At 42.9% G+C, this 20920-nt stretch overlaps 6 protein-coding genes across 9 annotated transcripts; 2 read left to right on the forward strand and 4 right to left on the reverse strand.

The window, feature by feature from the left end:
• Positions 1–237: 237 nt before the first annotated feature.
• Positions 238–6153, forward strand: LOC111598715 (histone-lysine N-methyltransferase 2D). Its single transcript, XM_023314104.2, has 4 exons — positions 238–320; positions 593–818; positions 2022–2368; positions 4086–6153. Exons 2-4 carry the CDS (start codon positions 782–784, stop codon positions 6078–6080), a joined length of 2379 nt encoding a protein of 792 aa, XP_023169872.2. The 5' UTR covers positions 238–320; positions 593–781; the 3' UTR covers positions 6081–6153.
• Positions 6154–6396: 243 nt separating this feature from the next.
• Positions 6397–10630, reverse strand: LOC111598747 (transcription initiation factor TFIID subunit 2). The gene is made up of 7 exons (XM_023314148.2): positions 10484–10630; positions 10368–10422; positions 10150–10313; positions 8486–10090; positions 8018–8430; positions 7750–7960; positions 6397–7692 (listed from the first exon to the last, which is right to left on the reverse strand). Exons 1-7 carry the CDS (start codon positions 10531–10533, stop codon positions 6552–6554), a joined length of 3639 nt encoding a protein of 1212 aa, XP_023169916.2. The 5' UTR covers positions 10534–10630; the 3' UTR covers positions 6397–6551.
• An 89-nt stretch (positions 10631–10719) lies between these two features.
• Positions 10720–14666, forward strand: LOC111598741 (calpain-B). 4 transcript variants are annotated; one of them, XM_023314137.2, is made up of 3 exons: positions 10720–10819; positions 11251–12384; positions 12461–14665. In XM_023314137.2, the coding sequence occupies exons 1-3, from the start codon at positions 10813–10815 to the stop codon at positions 14020–14022; spliced, it is 2703 nt and encodes a 900-aa protein (XP_023169905.1). In that variant the 5' UTR covers positions 10720–10812; the 3' UTR covers positions 14023–14665. The 4 variants fall into 4 exon arrangements, with proteins under 4 accessions (XP_023169905.1, XP_023169907.1, XP_023169904.1 ...); XM_023314139.2 differs by having other exon boundaries at positions 11225–12384; positions 12461–14664; XM_023314136.2 differs by lacking the exon at positions 10720–10819 and having other exon boundaries at positions 10996–12384; positions 12461–14026; positions 14111–14666.
• A 222-nt stretch (positions 14667–14888) lies between these two features.
• LOC111598726 lies at positions 14889–15496 on the reverse strand. Its single transcript, XM_023314117.2, has 3 exons — positions 15341–15496; positions 15134–15270; positions 14889–15078 (listed from the first exon to the last, which is right to left on the reverse strand). The coding sequence occupies exons 1-3, from the start codon at positions 15410–15412 to the stop codon at positions 14934–14936; spliced, it is 354 nt and encodes a 117-aa protein (XP_023169885.1). The 5' UTR covers positions 15413–15496; the 3' UTR covers positions 14889–14933.
• Positions 15497–15547: 51 nt separating this feature from the next.
• On the reverse strand, positions 15548–16599 carry LOC111598725 (LSM12 homolog A). Its single transcript, XM_023314116.2, has 2 exons — positions 16103–16599; positions 15548–16031 (listed from the first exon to the last, which is right to left on the reverse strand). The coding sequence occupies exons 1-2, from the start codon at positions 16361–16363 to the stop codon at positions 15726–15728; spliced, it is 567 nt and encodes a 188-aa protein (XP_023169884.2). The 5' UTR covers positions 16364–16599; the 3' UTR covers positions 15548–15725.
• Positions 16600–17150: 551 nt separating this feature from the next.
• On the reverse strand, positions 17151–20882 carry LOC111598717 (type 1 phosphatidylinositol 4,5-bisphosphate 4-phosphatase). Its single transcript, XM_023314109.2, has 6 exons — positions 20785–20882; positions 20193–20464; positions 18544–18719; positions 18268–18477; positions 17979–18143; positions 17151–17913 (listed from the first exon to the last, which is right to left on the reverse strand). Exons 2-6 carry the CDS (start codon positions 20314–20316, stop codon positions 17797–17799), a joined length of 792 nt encoding a protein of 263 aa, XP_023169877.1. The 5' UTR covers positions 20317–20464; positions 20785–20882; the 3' UTR covers positions 17151–17796.
• Positions 20883–20920: the final 38 nt, after the last annotated feature.

A 20920-nucleotide genomic window follows, 5' to 3' on the forward strand; every position in this document is an offset into this window, starting at 1 on the left:
TGAATTAACCAAAGTAGCCCCCTGAAACGTTTGCTTAAAACCCATAGAGAAGTCTATAGAGAAGCTGCTGCTGCTGCTGCTGCCGCTGTTGTCGAACCTTTCTCTTTGTGCCGCCGCAAAGGTCGGCAACGGTTCGTGGCTAGCTTTCGGTCTTAGTCTCGGCTCTGTCTGTGCTCTGGCGGTTTTTTTTAATAAATACAAGTGTTGCCCGCACAATGGCAAAGATTCGTTTGTCGAACGTGCAACGCGCGCGATCAAGACTTTTGCTTCGGCTGCTGCTGCTGCCAATAAATACTGAAGGCAGGCTACAAAAACAAACGGTAAATCGTCGCCAATAACATCATTAGCCAGACGTTAAGCAGTCAATAGCGTGAAGGCTGCTGTAATTTAAGACGCGTGCGCATCCAAGGATTAAAATCGACAATTTTCCAGTTTTTCTGTTTTTCAATTTTACGCATTGTGTGTCGAATCTCCATGTCTATTATATAACTCTTGGCTCTCTTAATAAGCAAACGTATATCGCTCAGTGTTCATTATGTGTCTTCTGTGAGTTTCAATGTTGTTTGTTTGTATTGTCTTTGTCTTTTTGCAGCCAGCAATGTGTTTAATGCAGTAATCCGTTTTTGCGAGCATTTTTGACAAGGAAAGCGAAACAAAACTTCGCAGTGACTGTGAAAGTAATAAACAACGACCAGCAACGACAACAACAACCACAACAACAGCACCACCAGGCAGCTGCAAAAGATATTCAATTACTAGTCCGTTGCAACAACGACACAAAATGAGAATTCAAATATTGGCCCTAACACTTTTGCTGGGTGAGTATCAAATACGGAAATTAACTGAAATCGTGCAAAGCCACAATGTGGGGCTTTTCCCATTTTAAAACTGGGAAAATTTCCAATTGATGGCTGAAAATATGTGAAAGGTTTTTTAAAATCTATACATATATTTTTTGTCTTTTACTTTAAATATAAAAAAATTTTTCTGAATGGAAATGGCAGATAAAAAATTTTTAATTGAAATTATTTTGTGGATATATTTAAAATTCAAATATTTAAATATATACATACACATTTTTTATTACAAAATATATTTAAATTGTTGTTTGTAGCCACGAGAAAAATATTAAATAAATTTTACATATTGTTATAATTTGCACAAGGAGAAGTCAAATTAGTACTCAATTCAGCATTCTTCTATTATTTCAGTTAAGGCTATACGTAACTAAAAAATTTTTTTAAAAATTCGCAACTGTTTATTAATATTAATTCTATAATATTAATTCTCTTAAAGCAATTAAAATAATTTATTTAATTTTGATAGAATTTCAAACTTTGAAGCTTGAAATTTTGTTGTGTTTAAACCGATGTACACGCTGAATTTAAATATGTTTATAAATATATTATTTTATATTCAGCATTTCTTATATAAAAATTTAATTACCATTAACAAGATCAGAGTTTTCAGATCAAACATGTAGTAAAGTAGAAGTAGTAAAGTTAGTTAAGCAATAAAAAACATCATTAAAGAGTTTATAGTTAAATATATATGTTCCAGTATGTACATATATCACTTTAACTATCTGTAAAGAGCTCAACTAAAATTGTGCTTAAGTACTCAGTTTTTATTATGCACAACTTAAACGACTTAATTATGTCTTTATTCTGCGTTACTCTAACTGCTTTTGATTCATTTGCGATAACAACTATAAAAGAGTTTAATAGAGTCATAAAAATATATCACAATATTTAAAAATAGACTTTTATGGTGTAGTTAAAACACTTACAAAACAGAGTAAAGTAATAATAAATAAATAAAATGCCAAACTTAATTAAATTAACTAAAGAGCAAGAATCGAAAGGCATATTAAAAATTAAAACAAGCTTGCATCTATATTCCAGTATATATATTTATATAGGTGTAAACAGAGTGCAGTTTCGTTGACCTTTAATTTCCTTTCTAATTAAAAAAAAAACGTTTACAAACTATTTTTTACCAACTCACTTCTTCCCACACAGGCCTCGTCGTCGTCGGCCAAGCACTTGATGCCAAAGCCAAGAGCGAAGGCAGCAGCTCCGCCTCCGCGCAGTTGGAAACGGAAGCGACCAAAGACAAGCGACAGGTGAGCAGCAAGGAGACGCCCATTTATCCGAACCATCGCAGTTCAGCTGCTGAAGCAGCCGCTGACGATCCCGAGGATGGGCAGGAGTCGATCTATGGCAGCAAGCCGAATCAGTTCATCATACGCCCCATTGCACCGCATCAGCATCAGCAGCACGAGTCGCATCAGGAGCCGCAGTTGCGTAACTTTGCAGCAGCCAACTCGCGCCCACACGCTGCACAGCTGCTCGAGCAAAGCCAAGAGGTGAGTTCAAGAGGGTGAGGGAGGCAGTTAGGTAAAGAAAGGTATCTCGACTCCACGTAGTGGGTCAATATTTGGTTGTCTTTCATCAAAAGTTGTCTGCTTGCGGCCACAGAAGCGTTTGTTAAACGTGACTCAACCGAATTACACAATTCTTTGCAAAATACAGGATGTTGTACTGTAACAACAACAACAACAACATCAACAACAGCAACTTTAGTTTGAATTGAAATTGTCAAATTAAGCCTTTCGCTGGCCGCCAGCTAGGCGCAAACCTTGACCAATATTTTGCTTCAATTTTCATCATTTTGGGAACAAATTGCGATCAAAAGCAATCGCAATTACCCAAAAGACAATGTTTTTTATATTACAAAATGTGCAAGAAAAATGATTGTTATAAAAACAAATGGAAAAATTAAAAGCGAATATAATAAATGCCATTTGTAGCGGACGAAATGTAAGTCACGAGCAGCCACAACTAAAAACTAAATAATTGCAAAATTATTATTATTGTTGCTGCTCTAACGCGTCAACAACAACAACAACAGCAAAAACATGCCACATCCAACACAATTTGCAACAGCAGCAACTTCTTCATCAACTTCTTCTTTTGCTTCTTCTTCGCCTTCTACCACTAGTCGCAGACAATGGCAGGCGTCCGCTGTCTTTGGCTTTAGTCGTGGGAAGAAAGTTGACATAATGTTATAATCACACCACCCCCCTGACTGCTGGCTAGCTGTCTTTCTGTCTCTGCTGATGGCGCCTTGACATGGCTGGGTTTCATTTATTATAATAATGTGAAGACTGTTGCGAAGGCAAACACTGCGCAACAGGTTTTGGGTTTTTTTTGGCTTTTTCACTCAGCTAATTTTAACTAATTTGCTTAAACTTAATTTTAAATAAAAGTCTTTAAGTTTTACTTTGGCACAATTGCCGCCACTTATAAACGCATTGTCTTTCTATGCGATTCTCAGCAATTTACCTACTACTTATACTGTCGCCTTTCTCTTCGTTTATCTGGGTGATCAGCTTGCCTGTGTCTGTTATACATGAAATCATACGAAAGAATCGAATATGAATCATCTAGTAGTAAGTGAAGTAAGCCCTTTGACGTGGCATATATTGGCGTTTTCAATGTGATATTCAATCCATAGCTTAGCAGAGCTTTAAGATGGTTCTCGCTTACCTGCCTGCAAAGAGGCTTCTTACCAGGTAGCTCCCTGCAAGTGCACGCATATTCATTTATCTTCGTAGTGTCTTCCTCCAGCGAGCCCTCTGAACCAATTCCCTTCTAAGCAATTCTCACGCCTTCAAGCACCTCGAACTAAAGTGTTATTGTTGTTTTGTTGCACAGTGTAATGTAAATAATTTGTTTTATGCCAACGCCGCCACCGACTTGCGCATCGATTGCAACAGCAGCCCAAGTCAAGACCCCGCAACCGTTGTGGCTGTTGCTGTTGTTGTTGTCGCTGTCAAACGTTGCACTGGTGTTATATAAGTTTTAGATGCCACACGATTCTCACAGATCACAGCTCTGAGTTGATCTTAATAGATGTGGCAGCTGTTTGCTGCCTCTAGGTGGGGAGCTCCACATTTAAACGTTGCCATTTGGATGTGGCATTGGCCGTTGATCTTTCGCACGCCCACCTAGCCGCAAGCAGGCTTAATCGTCATAATTTATTTGACACGCCCTAACTCTTTGTCTCTCGCCCACGTCTAGCTGCAGCACTACGTCTATCTGCAAGATATACAGCGACACCAGCCCAAGGCACTGGCATCTGCGACTCAAGGTAAGGCAGCGACACAGCCCGCCAAGAAGGCAACGCCCGTTGCCGAGGAACAGGAGCAGGAACAGGAGGCGGAACAACGCTACGCGGTGTCCATACAGCCACAGCCAGGCTTGAGAGGCGGCCCCTATTCGCCAGCGGCTTATCAGCTGCCCTTGCCACTGCCTGCACCACAGCATCAGCATCAGCAACAGCAACAGCAGCAACATGCTCAACAACAACAGCAACAGCAGCAATATCAAATCATACCCGAAGAGCAGTTCTTGAAAATTCTCGAAGAGGAGCTGCAGGCAAGAGCTTATCATGAGCAACTACGTCAGCAGCAACAGCAACAACAACAGCAACAACAGCAGCAGCAACAACATCAACACCAACAGCGCCAGCCTCCACCGCAGCCCAAACCGCTGCCCGTGCACAGCACCGCAGCCACGCACAAAGTCCTTCAGCAGGCAGAGCCCGTCCTGGGCCTAGGTGGCTATCGGGATCGCTATGTGGCCGAACAACAGCTGGTGCAGCCCAGCTACTCTCGTGGTGGACCCAAGTATTTGCCTTTACCCCAGTCACAGGAGGAGGATGAGTCGCAGGCGCCTGCGCCACAGCAGCGCCCTCAGCCACAGCATGCGCAGCAACCGCAGCAGCGGCTGATTTCTGGCCTGCCTCCGCAGATTGCCTACTATCAGCCACAGATTAGCTACAAGACGTTGCCCAATCATCCATTGGCTAAATCCTCGCTGGAGAGTGAAATCGAGAAGCTGCTGGCCGCCAACAAACCAGGTCCGGGTCAACAGGCTCTGGCCTATGTGGACAGCAGCAATGAGCCGACGTTGGTGAATCATCAGCAGCACGTGACCCGGCTGCCACCTCCACAGCATCCACCTCCACCCACTTCGCACCCGGCTCTACGCCAGCCCAAGGCCTATTTGGCCAGCACCCCAAACTCTCTGTTGGATGCCAACAATCAACCTTTTGTGCCTTCGCTTTTCAAGTTTAGCAACTTCCAACAACCGACACCTGTTTATCCTGGCCCGCAGCCGGAAGGCAAGCGGTTGGGACCTGTTATTTATCCCACTGGCGCACCTACTCAGCCACAGCCCTCGCAATACTACTACCAGGAGACGGCTCCCACAGCAGCGCCCAAGCCCAAGCACTATCGCACGAAGCAGTACAAACTCCCAACGCCCTCCCCCACAAAGTCCTATGAGAAGGCGCTGCTCTATGCAGAATATGCGGAACGTGCCCAGCCTCCAAGCACTGCACCCACCAATGCCCACTTCTATCCTAGTCCACCTGATCCGATCAAGCATGTGCCCCATGGTCAACAGCGCGCTGTGGTGCCCACTGTGCAGCCCATTGATTATCCAGCTCATCCATCTCCCTCACAGTCCAGCATTTATGTTTCCCAGGGCACAGGCATAGCCACGCCCTCTCGTGTCACACCCACTGCCGCTACGGTGCACAAGCTGCGAACCCTGGATGAGGTGAAGCAGCTGAATCTGCCACCACCCAATGGCAAACCCCTCACCCAGGCCGAGTTCCAGGCACTAGTCGAAGCTGGCTACCCAGTCAAAGCAGTGCCCGTACCTGTGCCCGTGCCCTATGAGCAGTACGTCAAGGATCATCCCGAGTATCGCAACCATCCACCTGTAGACTATGCGCATCTCATGCGTCTGGCCACACGCCAACTTACAGCCCATCAACATCAGCATCAACACCAACTGGCGCATCAGCGCGCAGCGCCCTCTGAGCCATCGGTAAAGATCCTCTCCTCGCCCTCTTCCGCCGAGGCGCAACAGCAGACGGCGACGGGCATTGGAGGTGGAAGCGTCACATATTTGCAGCGAAGGCCGCGGGACGAACAGGACACAGCTGTCGCTGGCAGCGAGACGAAGGCAACGGCACCTGCCGAGCCGGTGGCAAATTCCACATAAGATGCAATCCTTTAGTTAATCTCACTCGCCCTTTGCCTAGTTTTAAGTATTGTAAAAATGTTTCTGCATGTTCAGCACCTTAATAAAGTTAAATTATAAATAAATCATAAAGTAAGCTAGTTAATCAGATCTTCAGGCAAATGTTCTACAAACTATCAAAAACTATTTATTTGCGAACTTTACGAAACTTTTTTTCGACTCATATAACATGTTAAGCATTTGCATAAGGTTTACGAAATTAGACTCGATACAGAAAAAAAGTTTTAGATCTTAAATAGATTGTAACTCGACCAGCTGATTTCAATAGCTTTCATATAATCAATATTTAAATTTATATAGCTTGTCGAAAAATTCAATTATGCAATTCTTAAAACTAAGTAGTTAATTCACTTTTCACATTCACATCTTATTAATTGTTGTTATAGGGTATAAGCTTAATCGGTTAACATGCAGTTGCTCGACGACCTTCACTTAGTTCAGGCCCAGCGGGGTATTGCTGTTGCTGTTGCTACTATCAGCAGAGCTAAGGGTTTCGGGCGTGGCAGCGTCCCTTGTCTGCAGACGAGAGATTTGCGGGTCTCGGCGATCTTTATCCTTGCGCTCGCGCTCCCGATCTTTGTCCTTGTCCTTGTTGTGCTTGTGTTTGTGCTTGTGCTTATGCTTTTTCTTGTCCTTCTTCTTCTTCTTCTTGACACTGCCATCGGGTCTCAGTTTGCTCTCGTCGTAACTGCTCTCATATTGTCGTGTTGTCTCGCCGACATCGAGCACTGAGATTGAATTATCGTCTATCGTGTCTGCATAGATCTCGGTCCGTAGGCGCTTAGTCAATTGTTGCGTTTCACCAGCGCTTTCATCAACTGTTTGCACATTTAGCTTGGTCTCGCTGTCGTAGGCTTGCACCTCAATCGGCTCGTCCAGAACGGTAATCTCCTCACTGCGCTCTAACTTAATGATTTCATCGCCCACTTCGAAGGCTTCTGTTGCAGTTCGTTTAATAGTAACCATGGCTGGCTTATGTCTCTCCTGAGGCTCACTCTCTATAGGCTTGGGTTCGTTTGTCTTCTTAAACAAATTACTTGAAACTGTATTGTCCTTCATCAAGTCCTTGTAGAAGCTCTGATTTTCGGTCGCCTGCAGACAATTCGGTCGCTTGCTGCCATAGAGCGCATAGTACAGATCGACAATATTGCAACGCAGTTTCGTGTCATAAGCCAAAGTATTAATGCTGAGCCAGAGACGTTCCAGCAGATTTGGTTTGTCTAGGCGGCTGCGCGACTCGCGTGTAAAGGGCGGATTGTCAATGAGCAACTGGGCGAGCCCATGTCGTGCAGCAGGATCCGGATCAGTTTCTAGTAATGTTATCAAATGCTCTAGGTCTTCGCTGCGTCCATCTACTTTCACAAAATCCACAAGACACTCCATAGCAGCAATGCGTAAATCCAGAAATATGCCATATTCCGCATAGCTGCGATAAATGTGAGGCAGCGAAGGCAAATGGCCGAACTTTTGCAGTTTCCGTATGACTTTTAGACAAGACACGGATACCATATACTTGTACGAGGGCAAGTGCTTCTCCATGTTCAGCAAGCGCGTCACTTCATCTAGAACCAATCTATGAAAAAAAATGGGATAAGTCTACGCAACATAAATATGTTTCAATTTAAATTACTTAGCATCAGTGGATAGGCTGTCTGTGGTAATTTGTGTGCCGTGCATTGCCACAGATACGACTGGCGTCAATGTCTCTCCCAGCGCCTCGACCAAGGCAGCTCTATAGTAGGCGTCTGTATAATGATTACGTGAGTTCTCGTTGTACTTAAAGAGATCGAACAGAAAGCGCATCACCTCTGGCGGGCAGATACCATGAGAGGTACGTAAGCCTATGGCGAGGAAATACAATTAGAAATATAATAATAATCAGGACATGGTACACTAACCCGCCATGGCCACAGGTATAGCCTTTTGCAGGAAGTACAATTGAAAGTTGGAAAAGTTGTTCAACTTTATGATGTGTGGTGCACTGAAGGAGCCAAAGAACTTGCGAAAGATGTTGAGCATGGCAGGTGGTCCACTCCATGAAGCGACCATTTGATTGGCCACCTTGGTTAGGCTGTGCGCCGCCTGGCAGCGCACCTTGTAAAAACAAGATTCACTCTCGATGGTGTCGGTGAGTGCTAATCGCGTGGCATTCGTAGGATACTTTTGCAGTGCTTGAATGGCCTGAAACTGAGCTGTAACATCTCGCTCGTGCCGTAACTGGTATTGCCATTGAAAGTCCGGTTGCTCAATGATTAGATCACGCAGTAAAATCATTTCCGGATCAAGACGTATCCACAGCACAGGTGAGTCACTGTCAAATAAAGTTATTAACTGGTTTAGCTTAATTAAATGCTTATGAAACTTACTCCATAGCAGACAAGTCCATGTCCACCTCTTCTCCGGTGCACAATGGAATCTTTTTCTTCTTGTTGCGCCTGCTCTTTGAATGACAGGTTATGTCTGCCTTGACCAACGTATTCTCAATCTGCAGCGTGTGCTTGAATGTGCCATCCAGCTCCTGCAGCTGCACCAACAAGGGACCATTATATTTGCGTACACCGCGCTGATTGACAAAGTCCTGTCGTATCTCCAATTCGATCGTATTTCGCTTCCGATTAAACACTGAGGTAAGCGAGAACTTTGCATGTCCGCCTGTCCGCACCCATTGATCCATAAACACAGACATGTCCTTGCCCGTGACCGTGAATATGGCTTTGATGAAGATATTCGTGGAGATGAGCAGCTGCGACCAGAGGCCGGCGCCAATTTTTGTTGCTGCTGCATTTGTGGCCAACGCCAGTTGCTTGTTAAATACTTGGATGAGCAGTTCCTGGCCAATTCGATGCTCCAACATGCGTATGACCAGATGCGCCTTGCGGCGCATCGCCTCTACATATTTAGGTGACACTGTGTGCAAACTCTTGATAGGAAAGTAATGAACAATCTCCTGCTGCTTACTCGCAGCAGCTCCTGGATTGCTGCTCGATACGGGCAGAGGCGCTGGAGGCTGACTACAATCGAGTATAATGCCGCCATATTGCTCCTCGTATTTGACCACGCGCGCCAGCTCCGTTTGCACCCATTCGCGATACTCGTTATTTCCAAAGCATTTCCGTGAGTAGAGGCCACACAAGTACTCTGCTATGCCTTTTGCTAGCCAGGTGTCCGACCAGTGATGAGAGGTAATGAAGCAACCAAAGAACTGCTCTGCCACAGCGCGTGACATGAAGGTCCGTGAAATGTATGTTTGGTCTATAATAGCTATGGAATGCAGCAGGTTAACCGATGCTATCGTCATGGTTGCATATGCGCTGATGTCGGTGTCCAGTTCGTCTACAAACACCTGTTTGTAGCAGGAAAACGGATAGCGTGTGGAGAGTGTCTCCTCGAAGAACTCAAAGGCTTCGTGAAGGTATCGCACCGTATTCTTTAACAGAGGCAACATGCCGGGCAGGCAAAAATGCGTTACTTCATGCATATGCGGGTCCACGTAGATTTCGAAGGGACCTACAGCCAGTGCAATATTGGGCGCACAGACAGGTGTAGATACTGTATAATGAAACGTTTTCTTTCTCAGATCCGGCGTCATAATAACTTCGATCAATTCTCCACAGGAAACGGCTGTCAAATTCTTATCCACTGTAAATTCCAGTCGCCATGTGCATGGATCCGCAAAGCTGTCAACGCAGGGAAACCAAAGGCGAGTTGAGTTCTCATAGCAGTTAGTGTACATGTGAGCACAGTTGAGCTGAGCTGTATCATCGTCAGAGGATGTGGGTGGCATAACAAAATGCATGCCACTTTTGGGATTTTCGGCAGAGAATTCAATGCGTATGCGCAGACCACGACCCTCTTGTATCAGCGAATAACCCTCCGGAGGTACCTGTATTAACAGTTCGCCATTATTCACATCCGGATCGGTGATTTGAGCTGCAGCCAAATGATGCTTTGAGTAGACGTCCAGAGAGCGGCTGCAGTTAATGAAATTCAATATGTAAAAGATCAGAGCTATGGCTTATGTACAACAAACCTCTTGGGCTCCTTATGGCATATGTCTTGGAAAGGATCGAAGTAAACGAACTCCGCGTGGCAAACATCGTTGAGCACCACGCTGTAAATTCGCAGCTGTTTGGCATTTAGACGTATCAAACGTAGGCTCTCATTATTTGGCACTATGGTCAACTCTACCATGCCCTGCAAATGGTACATAATTAACATTATATTTCATATGTTATTAATATTTCTTACAATAATGCTCCGCCGCTCAAAACTAATTCCAGTAAGGCTCACAACCTGATGCGCCGTATTAGAGAAAAGAAAAACATTAAATGGCTAGTTTTATGTAACGTTAATGAAATACTTATAATTTAAATGGACGTAGCGGTGCCTCAGGTATCTCAGGTTGTGTGTCCATAGTTTTTTGCAGTTAATGTGCACTATTTTTTTCAATATTCTTTTATTGTTATCAATATCACCGCATTGTTTATTTTTTCTTATGCCGTCTTCTTCTTATTATACTACTTGCGGCTTAAACTAAAAATACCAGCAAAATATACCAAATGCCTCAGTGTGGCAACTCTAAATTGCACCATGCAGCCCTGATTACCACCTTTAACGCTGATGCTGCATTTTGGGCTATTTTTTAACACATAAAAATTGGATAAAAAAAATAAGTATCCAATTACATTGTTAAATGGAAAGTAAGTGTTTTAGTTAGTCAAATTAATAAATAAAAAGATTATAATATATATCTATACATGTAGCATACTGTATCTTCTATTACGACTCATAAGTATACATAAATTACATTAAGATTAATATCCGCATACATAAGGGTTAAGATGTGAATCATCTGCTCGAACGAAAGTTAAATTTGGATATTTCTCCCATTTAAAACGTATTTTCCTCAGTCGAGTCAGCAGTTTTCACAGAACAGCGTCGAGCTGCGTTCCCTGTAATAGTTGTTTATAATTTCATTAGCTGCGTAAATCGATTATTATATATTATAGAAAAGAGAATATATTTAAGAAAAAGTTAATTAAATATATTAAAAACTGTTCAACAATGTACGGCATTGATAATTATCCAAAAAATTATCATGCCAGTGGCATTGGCCTTGTCAATTTGGCAGCCCTGGGATACAACAAGAATGAAGTCAGCGACGACACGCAAAGCAAGCCGAAGTCAGGGCTTTACCCCTCGCTGCCCTATCCGACATCGGAGTCCGTGGGTGGCATGCCATATGTGGTGAAGCAAACGGCCCAGTCACAGAATGCATCGTATCAAGGCATGTCGCAGCCATCGGCGACACCATATCCAAACGCTGGCATTTATCCCAATCTTCCTGCGATGCCGTTGCCGTATCCATCCACACCGCTGGCGCCTATACCAAGTGCGTCGCCATATCCGAGTGCCTCACCATATCCGAGTGCCATGCCTTATCCGAGCTCAACGCCTTATCCCAGTGCAATGCCCTATCCGAGTGCGACGCCCTATCCGAGTGGCCCACCGTCGCTACCCTATCCAATGGCTGGAGGAATGGGCATGCCAGGCATGCCCATGCCCTACGCACCCTTGCCTACAAGCCCGGCACCGCAATCTATTTACCCATCGATGCCAACGCCATCTGCGCCGCCACCAAATGAGCCTACGCCTGAGGAGGAGCCATCCGTGGGCGTACAGGAGCTGCAGTTCACCAGTGTGAAGGTGCCCGAGAATCAAAACATGTTCTGGATGGGTCGCAAGGCGAATACCACGCGTCAGCGTAGCATCCAAGGTGACGACTTTGCCACGCTGCGTGAGTCATGTGTGTCCAACAACACGTTGTTCGAGGATCCCGACTTTCCGGCCAACAATGATTCACTTATGTTCTCGCGTCGTCCGGATCGCTACATCGAATGGCTGCGCCCTAGCGAAATAGTGGATGATCCGCAGTTCTTTGTCGAGGGCTACTCGCGTTTCGATGTGCAGCAGGGTGAGCTTGGCGATTGCTGGCTCTTGGCTGCCGCAGCGAATCTGACGCAGGACTCGAAGCTCTTCTTCCGCGTGATACCGCCGGATCAGGACTTCCAAGAGAACTATGCGGGCATCTTTCATTTCAAGTTCTGGCAATATGGTAAATGGGTAGAGGTCGTTATCGACGACCGTCTGCCCACCTACAATGGGGAGCTGATATACATGCACTCAACTGAGAAAAACGAATTCTGGAGCGCGCTACTGGAGAAAGCATATGCCAAGTTGCATGGCTCCTATGAAGCCCTAAAGGGTGGGTCAATAAATACATGTCGTTTCTTTTATTTGAAACCAATTCTGACATTCTTAATCCTTACTCTCTCTCTTAGGCGGAACCACTTGCGAAGCCATGGAGGACTTTACGGGCGGTGTCACCGAGTGGTATGATATCAAGGATGCTCCTCCCAATCTGTTCAGCATCATGACTAAGGCAGCGGAGCGTGGTTCAATGATGGGCTGCTCCCTGGAACCCGATCCACATGTGCTGGAGGCTGAGACGCGCGAGGGTCTGATACGTGGACATGCGTACTCCATAACCAAGGTCTGCATGCTGGACATATCGACGCCCAATCGTCAGGGCAAGCTGCCCATGATACGCATGCGTAATCCTTGGGGCAACGATGCCGAGTGGAGCGGTCCCTGGAGCGACAGTTCGCCCGAATGGCGCTTTATTCCGGAGCACCAGAAGGAGGCGATTGGTTTGAACTTCGATCGTGATGGCGAGTTCTGGATGTCCTTCCAGGACTTCCTCAATCACTTTGATCGCGTTGAAATCTGCAATCTCTCGCCCGACTCACTTACCGAGAATCAGGAGCAGAGTTCACGCCGCAAGTGGGAGATGTCCATGTTTGAAGGCGAGTGGACGTCGGGTGTCACGGCGGGCGGCTGTCGCAACTTTTTGGAAACCTTCTGGCACAATCCACAGTACATTATCTCACTGGAGGATCCCGACGAAGAGGACGACGACGGCAAGTGCACGGTGATTGTTGCGCTTATGCAAAAGAATCGTCGCAGCAAACGAAACGTGGGCATCGATTGCCTGACCATTGGCTTTGCCATTTACCATCTGACAGATCGCGATATGGAGCAGAAGCCCCAAGGGCTTCACTTCTTCAAATATCGTGCTTCGGTGGCTCGTTCTCCACATTTCATAAATACGCGTGAGGTTTGCGCACGATTCAAGCTGCCTCCAGGTCACTATTTGATTGTGCCCTCGACCTTTGATCCAAATGAGGAGGGCGAGTTCATTATACGTGTCTTCTCCGAGACTATGAACAACATGGAGGAGAACGATGACGAGGTGGGCTTCGGCGAGACAGACGATCGCATTGCGCCCGCTCTGCCGCCTCCCACACCCAAGGACGAAGACGATCCACAGCGTATTGCGCTCAAGCGTCTCTTCGACAGCGTTGCGGGTAGCGACGAGGAAGTGGACTGGCAAGAGCTCAAACGCATTTTGGATCACTCGATGCGCGATGTCATGGTCGGCACCGATGGTTTCTCCAAGGATGCTGTACGCTCCATGGTGGCCATGCTCGACAAGGATCGTTCGGGTCGCCTGGGCTTCGATGAGTTTGAAGCTCTCCTAACAGACATTGCCAAGTGGCGCGCTGTATTCAAGTTGTACGACACGCGCCGCTCGGGCAGCATCGACGGCTTCCATCTGCGTGGAGCACTCAACTCGGCGGGCTATCATCTAAACAATCGGCTGCTCAATGCGCTGGCCCATCGCTACGGCTCGCGGGAGGGCAAGGTGCCCTTCGATGACTTCCTGATGTGCGCCATCAAAGTGAAGACCTTTATTGAGATGTTCCGCGAACGCGATACAGACAATTCCGATACTGCATTCTTTAACCTAGACGATTGGCTAGAGCGCACCATCTACTCCTAGAGAGGTATATCCAATCCCAGTCAGACCAGTCACAATTCATACTAATCCGAAGTGCCACATTTACTTACATACCAATACAACTATATAGATGCTATTCAGATGATGCACAGCTGCAAGTCCATGACGCAGACAGAGCTTATCAAATAACAAACGAATGCTACAGTGAGACCACAACAAAGCGGAAATACAAAATCGTGTGTACATTAATTATATTGACCTTCAGCTGAACAGCGCTTGACGATAAACGCGAAAGAGCGAGGGAAGAGCGCAACCATAAATAAAACCAGAAACTCAGCAGAACTTGCCGGTTGTTTACAAAGATATTATATAGATACTATATGGCTCACACACGCATACACATATATATATATCATATTTATATAGTGTGTATCTATGAGTAATGACTAAATCAAACTGGGTCTACATTCACATTCTATGCAATAGCCAAAAGTCGCCGCCAGTACAAAATGATATGTGCTTTATACAAAAAAGAATCCAGCAGTATATAAATTTTACTACAATTATATATATATCTATATATATATCTATACATTAAATCAGCTGATTGTATATTATTTACTATTTTTGCAATGTGTTTTGTTATGTATTTGTTCAGGTGCTCGAAAAGCTAATCGATCAAAAATGCGGCTAAAAAACTAAAAATTATGATAGCTACAAAAAAATTATTAACACAGAAAAGGAGTGTTCAATTGTAAACTATCTTAAATAATATAAAAATTATATAAATATTTCTTATTGTTAACTTGAATACTCAGCAAAAAAGTTTGTTTAAACATGTGAATCACAGCATTAAATATTTAAACTTTTTTCTCATTAATTCTAGTTGTAATTATAATTGTTTTCAACTTTAATATATTATTTTATCGTTCTCTTCACCATAATTAAAATTTTTATTTGACTACAACTATTTCTGTAGCCCCGGTGGGTGCGCCAGCCAAGACGAGAGTTTCCTTCATCTCTTCATAGCCCAAATCGACCTCGGCGGAAAGCATTTGCAGCACTTCAAGAAAATCTTCATAATCTAGACGCCACTTTCTGAGGAAAGAGTCTCATCAGATTTGTAACAAAATGATGATAGCATAGCATATACTTATAGCGCAAATAGATCAGCCCAGTTTGCGTGCGCGTTATGGGTACAGGCATTAGCTTGGCTTGCATTAGCCAGCAGTCCAGTTGTGAGAGCAGAATGCTATGAAATTCCTCATTGTCCAGCTCTGTGCCAATCACCTGAGCAAAGGAGTTTTATATATAGACACAGATATAAGTATATATAGTAGTGCACGATACATATAGAGACCTTATAATTACAGTAGATGCGAAAGAGCGAGTCGATCGTGTGCTTCTTTGGTTTATCGTCATCATCAGCCATGACGCTACAGATACTAGAGATACTATAAAACTAAATTAAATACACTATATTTTATATGTGTATATATATATATATCTATATGTATCAGCCAGACAGCCGAATGCTCCAAGTACATTCCAGAGTGTGCGAACGATACAAGCTTTTTTTGTGTATTTGGAAATGTGTTTTTTGCTTTTTTGTTGACAAACAAAGTGCCAGGCAACTAGATATATATATAAGTAGATATGTATATATAAATTGAGCATATATATATAATTGATTTTTATGTCGTTGCCAAGTGTCCCGGCCGATGATATCAGTGTCATTCGCTTCTCTATTTGCTGGCCCCTGTCTCCTTCAGCTCCCCCTTCTGGGCATTGAACTTCTCGACGAGGCGTTGCACGTAGCTGACGAGCTTTGGCAAGTGCTGTTTGCTGCTGATGTCGCAGATGCGATAGGGTGGCACAATAGTCACCTGTTGGAGCACCATTATATTGTTCTGCTGCCAGGAGAGTTCGTTGTTGCCGAAGTGCTTGGAGAGTAAATTAAACAATTGTCTGCCACGCGGTGTGGCATGCTCGTTGCGGCTGCGCAGCAAATTTTCACGTTGCTCCACCGATTGTCGCAGACGCTGATCCAACTGCAAGCAAAGAGAGAATGACAGTAAGAGAGGGCCAATGAAACCCCACGTGAAGACTTCTTTCAACATACGCGCAACAAATTGAGGCGTGCCGGCTGTTCGTTCAGCTTATCTGCTGCCTTGGCCTCACGTATGATTTTCAAGCTCTTGCAAAAGTCTAAATTCACAATGCTCTGATTGCAACACTTTTTGCCCTTGCTATCCTTGATCGGACAGTTTAATATTAACATTTTGACGCTATGCTCGTAAGTGACCACCTCTCCAGTAATGCTATCCCCAAAGCAGGTCTCCACGTGCAATTGGGTACCAATGGGAAAGGGATTGAACGACATTGTGCTCGGAGAAAAGTTCTTTGACAGCGCCCAGTAAAACGTTTGACGTAATAGTGCTGCCAAGTGTTGCCAAATTGTACAGTTAATTGTGCAGCGTACACGCTCTAGCAAAGGCAATTCATGTCACAGAAATATCCCTTTTAAAATTGAATTTCCCCTCAATGATTTCTATTGAAAGCAGGAATTTTGTTTAGTTTTTCGTTTTATTTCATTTTATTTACATTGTATGTGTATGTATGCTAAATATAGAACTAAATATAAATGTTGTATATATATATATTTATATATATATTTCAAAAGTAAACCTTTCCTTTTAATGTAATTTATACGATGTTTTAATCTTTAATTTTAGTTGTTTTTGCCTTTTTAATTGTTGCACGAGCGTTGATTTTTCTCTATTAAATGTTTATGCTTTTTGTTGTTCTTCAAGACATATATATTATTTAGTTAATTGTAATTTTATGTGTGTGTACCTCCATTAGCACTATTAGCTATACGCTATATCTAACGCCCAAAAAATTTATATATAAAATGAAAACATGCTTTTTCCTTCTTTTGGCGTAATGTGAGAAGTGTGCCGTAATAAATTCTAAGAGAAAAGCAAAACTAAAATCGAACAGATTCTAAGCGCATAATTTATATAGGGAAGTTAAATATTGAAAAAATATGAAACAAGCACGTACACAAAACAAACATATTTATACAATTCAAGAACACAAACGTATAAAAGTATATATTTATATATAACTAATGGCGCTTAGATATTTATAAAAAATTTGCTTCAATCTGCCATAAATATATTTTCAATTTCTTCAATCTGTCTGTCTGTCCAATATGTGTCCGTCAGTCTATTCTGTCCCTTGGTCTAATGACTGCTTAGAGTTGTTAGTTCCCCTTTTAGCACTTTATGTTTATTCGTTTTAAGCATTTGCTTTTGCTTTCTGTTTGCTGCAGTTATATAATTGTTGCTGCTTTTTCATTTATATTTAAATTTAAATTTAATTTTTCAATTGTAGGTTTTACGCGCTCGGCTTAAAGTCTTAATTATGCTTTTTAGAAATCACTTTAAATGTGGAGTTACTTTGCTGTGGAGTTATTTAGCTAAGTTTAATATTAATTCAACACGAATAACTCTTGTAAGATGCGCGACAAAACTACGTTTTTTGCTGTTTCATTTAAATATATATATATATGATTTTATGTTTTCTTTTTGATTAGGAGCTTGGCGGTTCTGCATATGAAAATGTGTTCGAATTGCTTTGTCCTTTGCTGTTGCTGTTCGTGTTCTATTTGCGGTTGCATTACGTTTTAAGGGATTCTTTCTTGTTTAATATCAAAAGGAATGATATATATGCATAATATATATGTGTGATATATATATATTTATAAAAATAAAACAATGCACTTCCGAATTAACCGACGCGCCGCGAATCTTACATGGGACCATCGATCGCGCTAACTTTTAGTCGGAAATAGTAAACGGAACGCGCCAACATGCTTGCCGCAATGAAAAACAATGCAATGTAAAGAATATACATGCCGCCATGTTGCTGTGGACATAAAAAAGATTATGTTTATATTGTTATTCATCTATCTTATTATTATTCGTAGTTACCGATGCATATGTGATTGTGCCAACGGTTAGACCAATGCTGCCAACAAGGAAGAGCAATGCGACGATAGCAAACAGAATTCCACGACTATTGGCAAAGCGTGAACCTACCGAAGAGACCTTTCTGCAGTGTGGACAGCGTGCCAGTGCATTATGATAGGTGTTAAACTGTAGATAACAAACAGATTTAGGTAAGTTCAACAAAGACAATATTACAGAACAGGCTAAACACAATACTTTGTATACTAGGGTAAACAGCTTAATTACTCTTGCTTAGTTATGCATCTCTTACCAAAAATGTGTCCGAGCAGTGACCACAGGTGACACGGCACATGCCCGGCATGGTGGGCACGGGAGGTGTCACTGGACTGGGAGCCAGATTGATGATGCGCTTGCAATTGGGACGTGGGCAAGCGATGCGCTGCGATGAGCTCTTGCAGATCAACAAACAATTGCAAGGACAGCGCACATACTTCTTGCCGGGAGGTGCGTTCCTTATTGGCTGCAATGGAATGGGAAATAAGTATTGTGTGCTAAATATCAAAGGCAAAATTTCAGCGTCACTCACAGTTGCTTCATTGCAGTGAGTGCACTTGACCACATGTTGCTCCCGCTTTGTAGTTATGTCAATCATGTTTTGACACACGCGACAGGTGACCATTGGTACGCCACCTGTGCCGCTGCTCTGATACGGCGGTGGCAACTCATCAGGACCAATAAAAGGCACCGACTGTGCGGTGCTGCCTGCAAATAGCAAAACCAGTAATGTCAGTAAAGCGTAAACTTCAGAAGTGGAGAAGAAGAACCTTTAGTGTAAAACAAATACATCTTGATGCAGTTGCCACTGCTGTTGCACTGCTGCTGCAAGCTGAAAGCTGCATGAAAGCCGCTGATTGAGTGCGATTGATATTAACTCAAGTGGGTGTGACAGCCATGCAGATAAAGGCAAGTATGTCAATGCTTAGATACTTTCGGTTACCAACTACAACTAGAAAATCTACATTTAGACGCCTCATTGCAGTTTCAAACAAGTTATTTGTTGATTCAAGGGGGAGAGCCAACTACATTAAACTGCAGCTATAAATAGCACACAGTTTAGCGTTGAGAGGGTTTTCAGTGATCAGGAGCTTGGCACTCAACAAAAGAGTAAGTGCAAAGAGGAGTGAAGTCAGGGCAGTGCACAGCATTTGTCTGCGCGACGATAATGGAAAACAGGCGCATGACTCATAAAATGCTTCTCTGGCTGCATGCCTTTACAGTGCTGATTAAACAGCTGAACGACGATGAAAACGCTACCGTTGCCGACTGCGCAACTACGAATTGATATCAAGGCATAAACAAAACAATAGGCATGCAAAAGAGTTTTTATTTTAAAGTCGAAGTTTGAATATACTCTCAATAAGCAGTAGACAGCACATTATACATATATATAGTATGCAGATTTTAAACAAAATTTTGCATATATTTTTGATAAGTAAAATATAAAATAATATAATATAAATTATTTAAAAAATGATATAGATTATTCTATATCATTTGAAATTTCCTAAAATGATAAGCTCACGAATGTTTTACTGTTTGAAATGATAAATTATCTTAAGACAGATTAAAAAGATAAAACACCAAGCTACACGTTAATATATTTTATGTTAGATAGAATAAGTATATTATATATAAGTCTGGTAATAAAAACTTGTCTAGGTTTTTTGTATTTTGTTATATCTTAGTACCTAATGATTAAAACGGTTGGGAATATATTTGCCACATATTATTCCCACATGTTACCAAAGATTTGCTATAGCTGTAATTGCTTACTCTCAAAAGTAATGCAAAAGTGTGGCAATCAGCTATGAATTGGACAACATTCGGCATCAAATTACGAACTTTCTTTCGAATGTCGCGTAGTTAACGTGTAGTTATGGCACACACCCACACACATATCAATGAGGCCGACCATATCAATGACTCAGTCTGAGGGAAGTGCGAAAATCTGGGTATGCAATGCTAGACAAGAGCTACAACTAAACAACTAACTGGAAATCACAGTGGCTGATAAGTAGAGCGCACACTTGTTGGGTTTCCAGCCAAGACATATCACGCCCGCATAGATCCATATGCACGCATGCTGGCGAGCGAATAGGCGGGGTGAACGCACTTATTTCCGTTTTTGCTTAGGGTTCGGTTTATTGGGTCTACAGTTTTAGATTTTCTACGTACCTTCTTCGTTATTGGCTACGGCGCTGCCGCCGGGATTTTCGTTGCCTTCGGTTGGGAACGATGTGTACGAAGCCGAGGTCGGCTCGTCTTTGTTGATCAAGCTTTGTCTCTCGGGATCAGCCATTTCGGCACTTATTCTCTTTTCCCGTTACTAATGCACTCACTCAAATTGCAATTGAAACTGTTGTTGCTGTTGCTGCTACTGTTGGTGTTGGTGTTGTTGTTTTTGCTGCTGCTGCTGATTTTTGTATATCGCAACGCAAATGCTTCAACTGCAAATAATTGAAAAACAAATAGCATGAGAATTATTTGTATGCTCTATAAGCATATTTTTAGTTGCTTAAGCAGTAGCTAACGATTTCTTTGTTTGGTGCATTCGCTTGTTTTTTTCCTACATTGTTTTTTCTTTTACACTCTTTGCTGTTGAATCCTCCCTTTTCGGCATGCGCCGCAATAATCAATTTTATTGCTCTTTTAGCCGCATCGGCCTTACAAATCCAACACAGAGTTTCGATATTTATCACTTGACAACTTGATGTATACAATAGTGCTAATTGATATATGTTTTTATGTTTCTTGTGCTATAATTTACCTTATTTTGTTGAAATTGCACTGCTGCTGCCTTCGACGCACATTTGAGTCATTTGGCCACACTATTCTTTCAGCTTGGCCACACTGAACAGTTCTTTTTATTGTGTAGCCCTGCAATTACCTGTGCAGCCCTCACA

The sequence above is a fragment of the Drosophila hydei genome, unplaced genomic scaffold, assembly GCF_003285905.1.
Source record: "Drosophila hydei strain 15085-1641.00,03,60 unplaced genomic scaffold, DhydRS2 tig00008135-arrow-pilon, whole genome shotgun sequence".
NCBI classification, from domain to species: Eukaryota; Metazoa; Arthropoda; class Insecta; order Diptera; family Drosophilidae; genus Drosophila; species Drosophila hydei.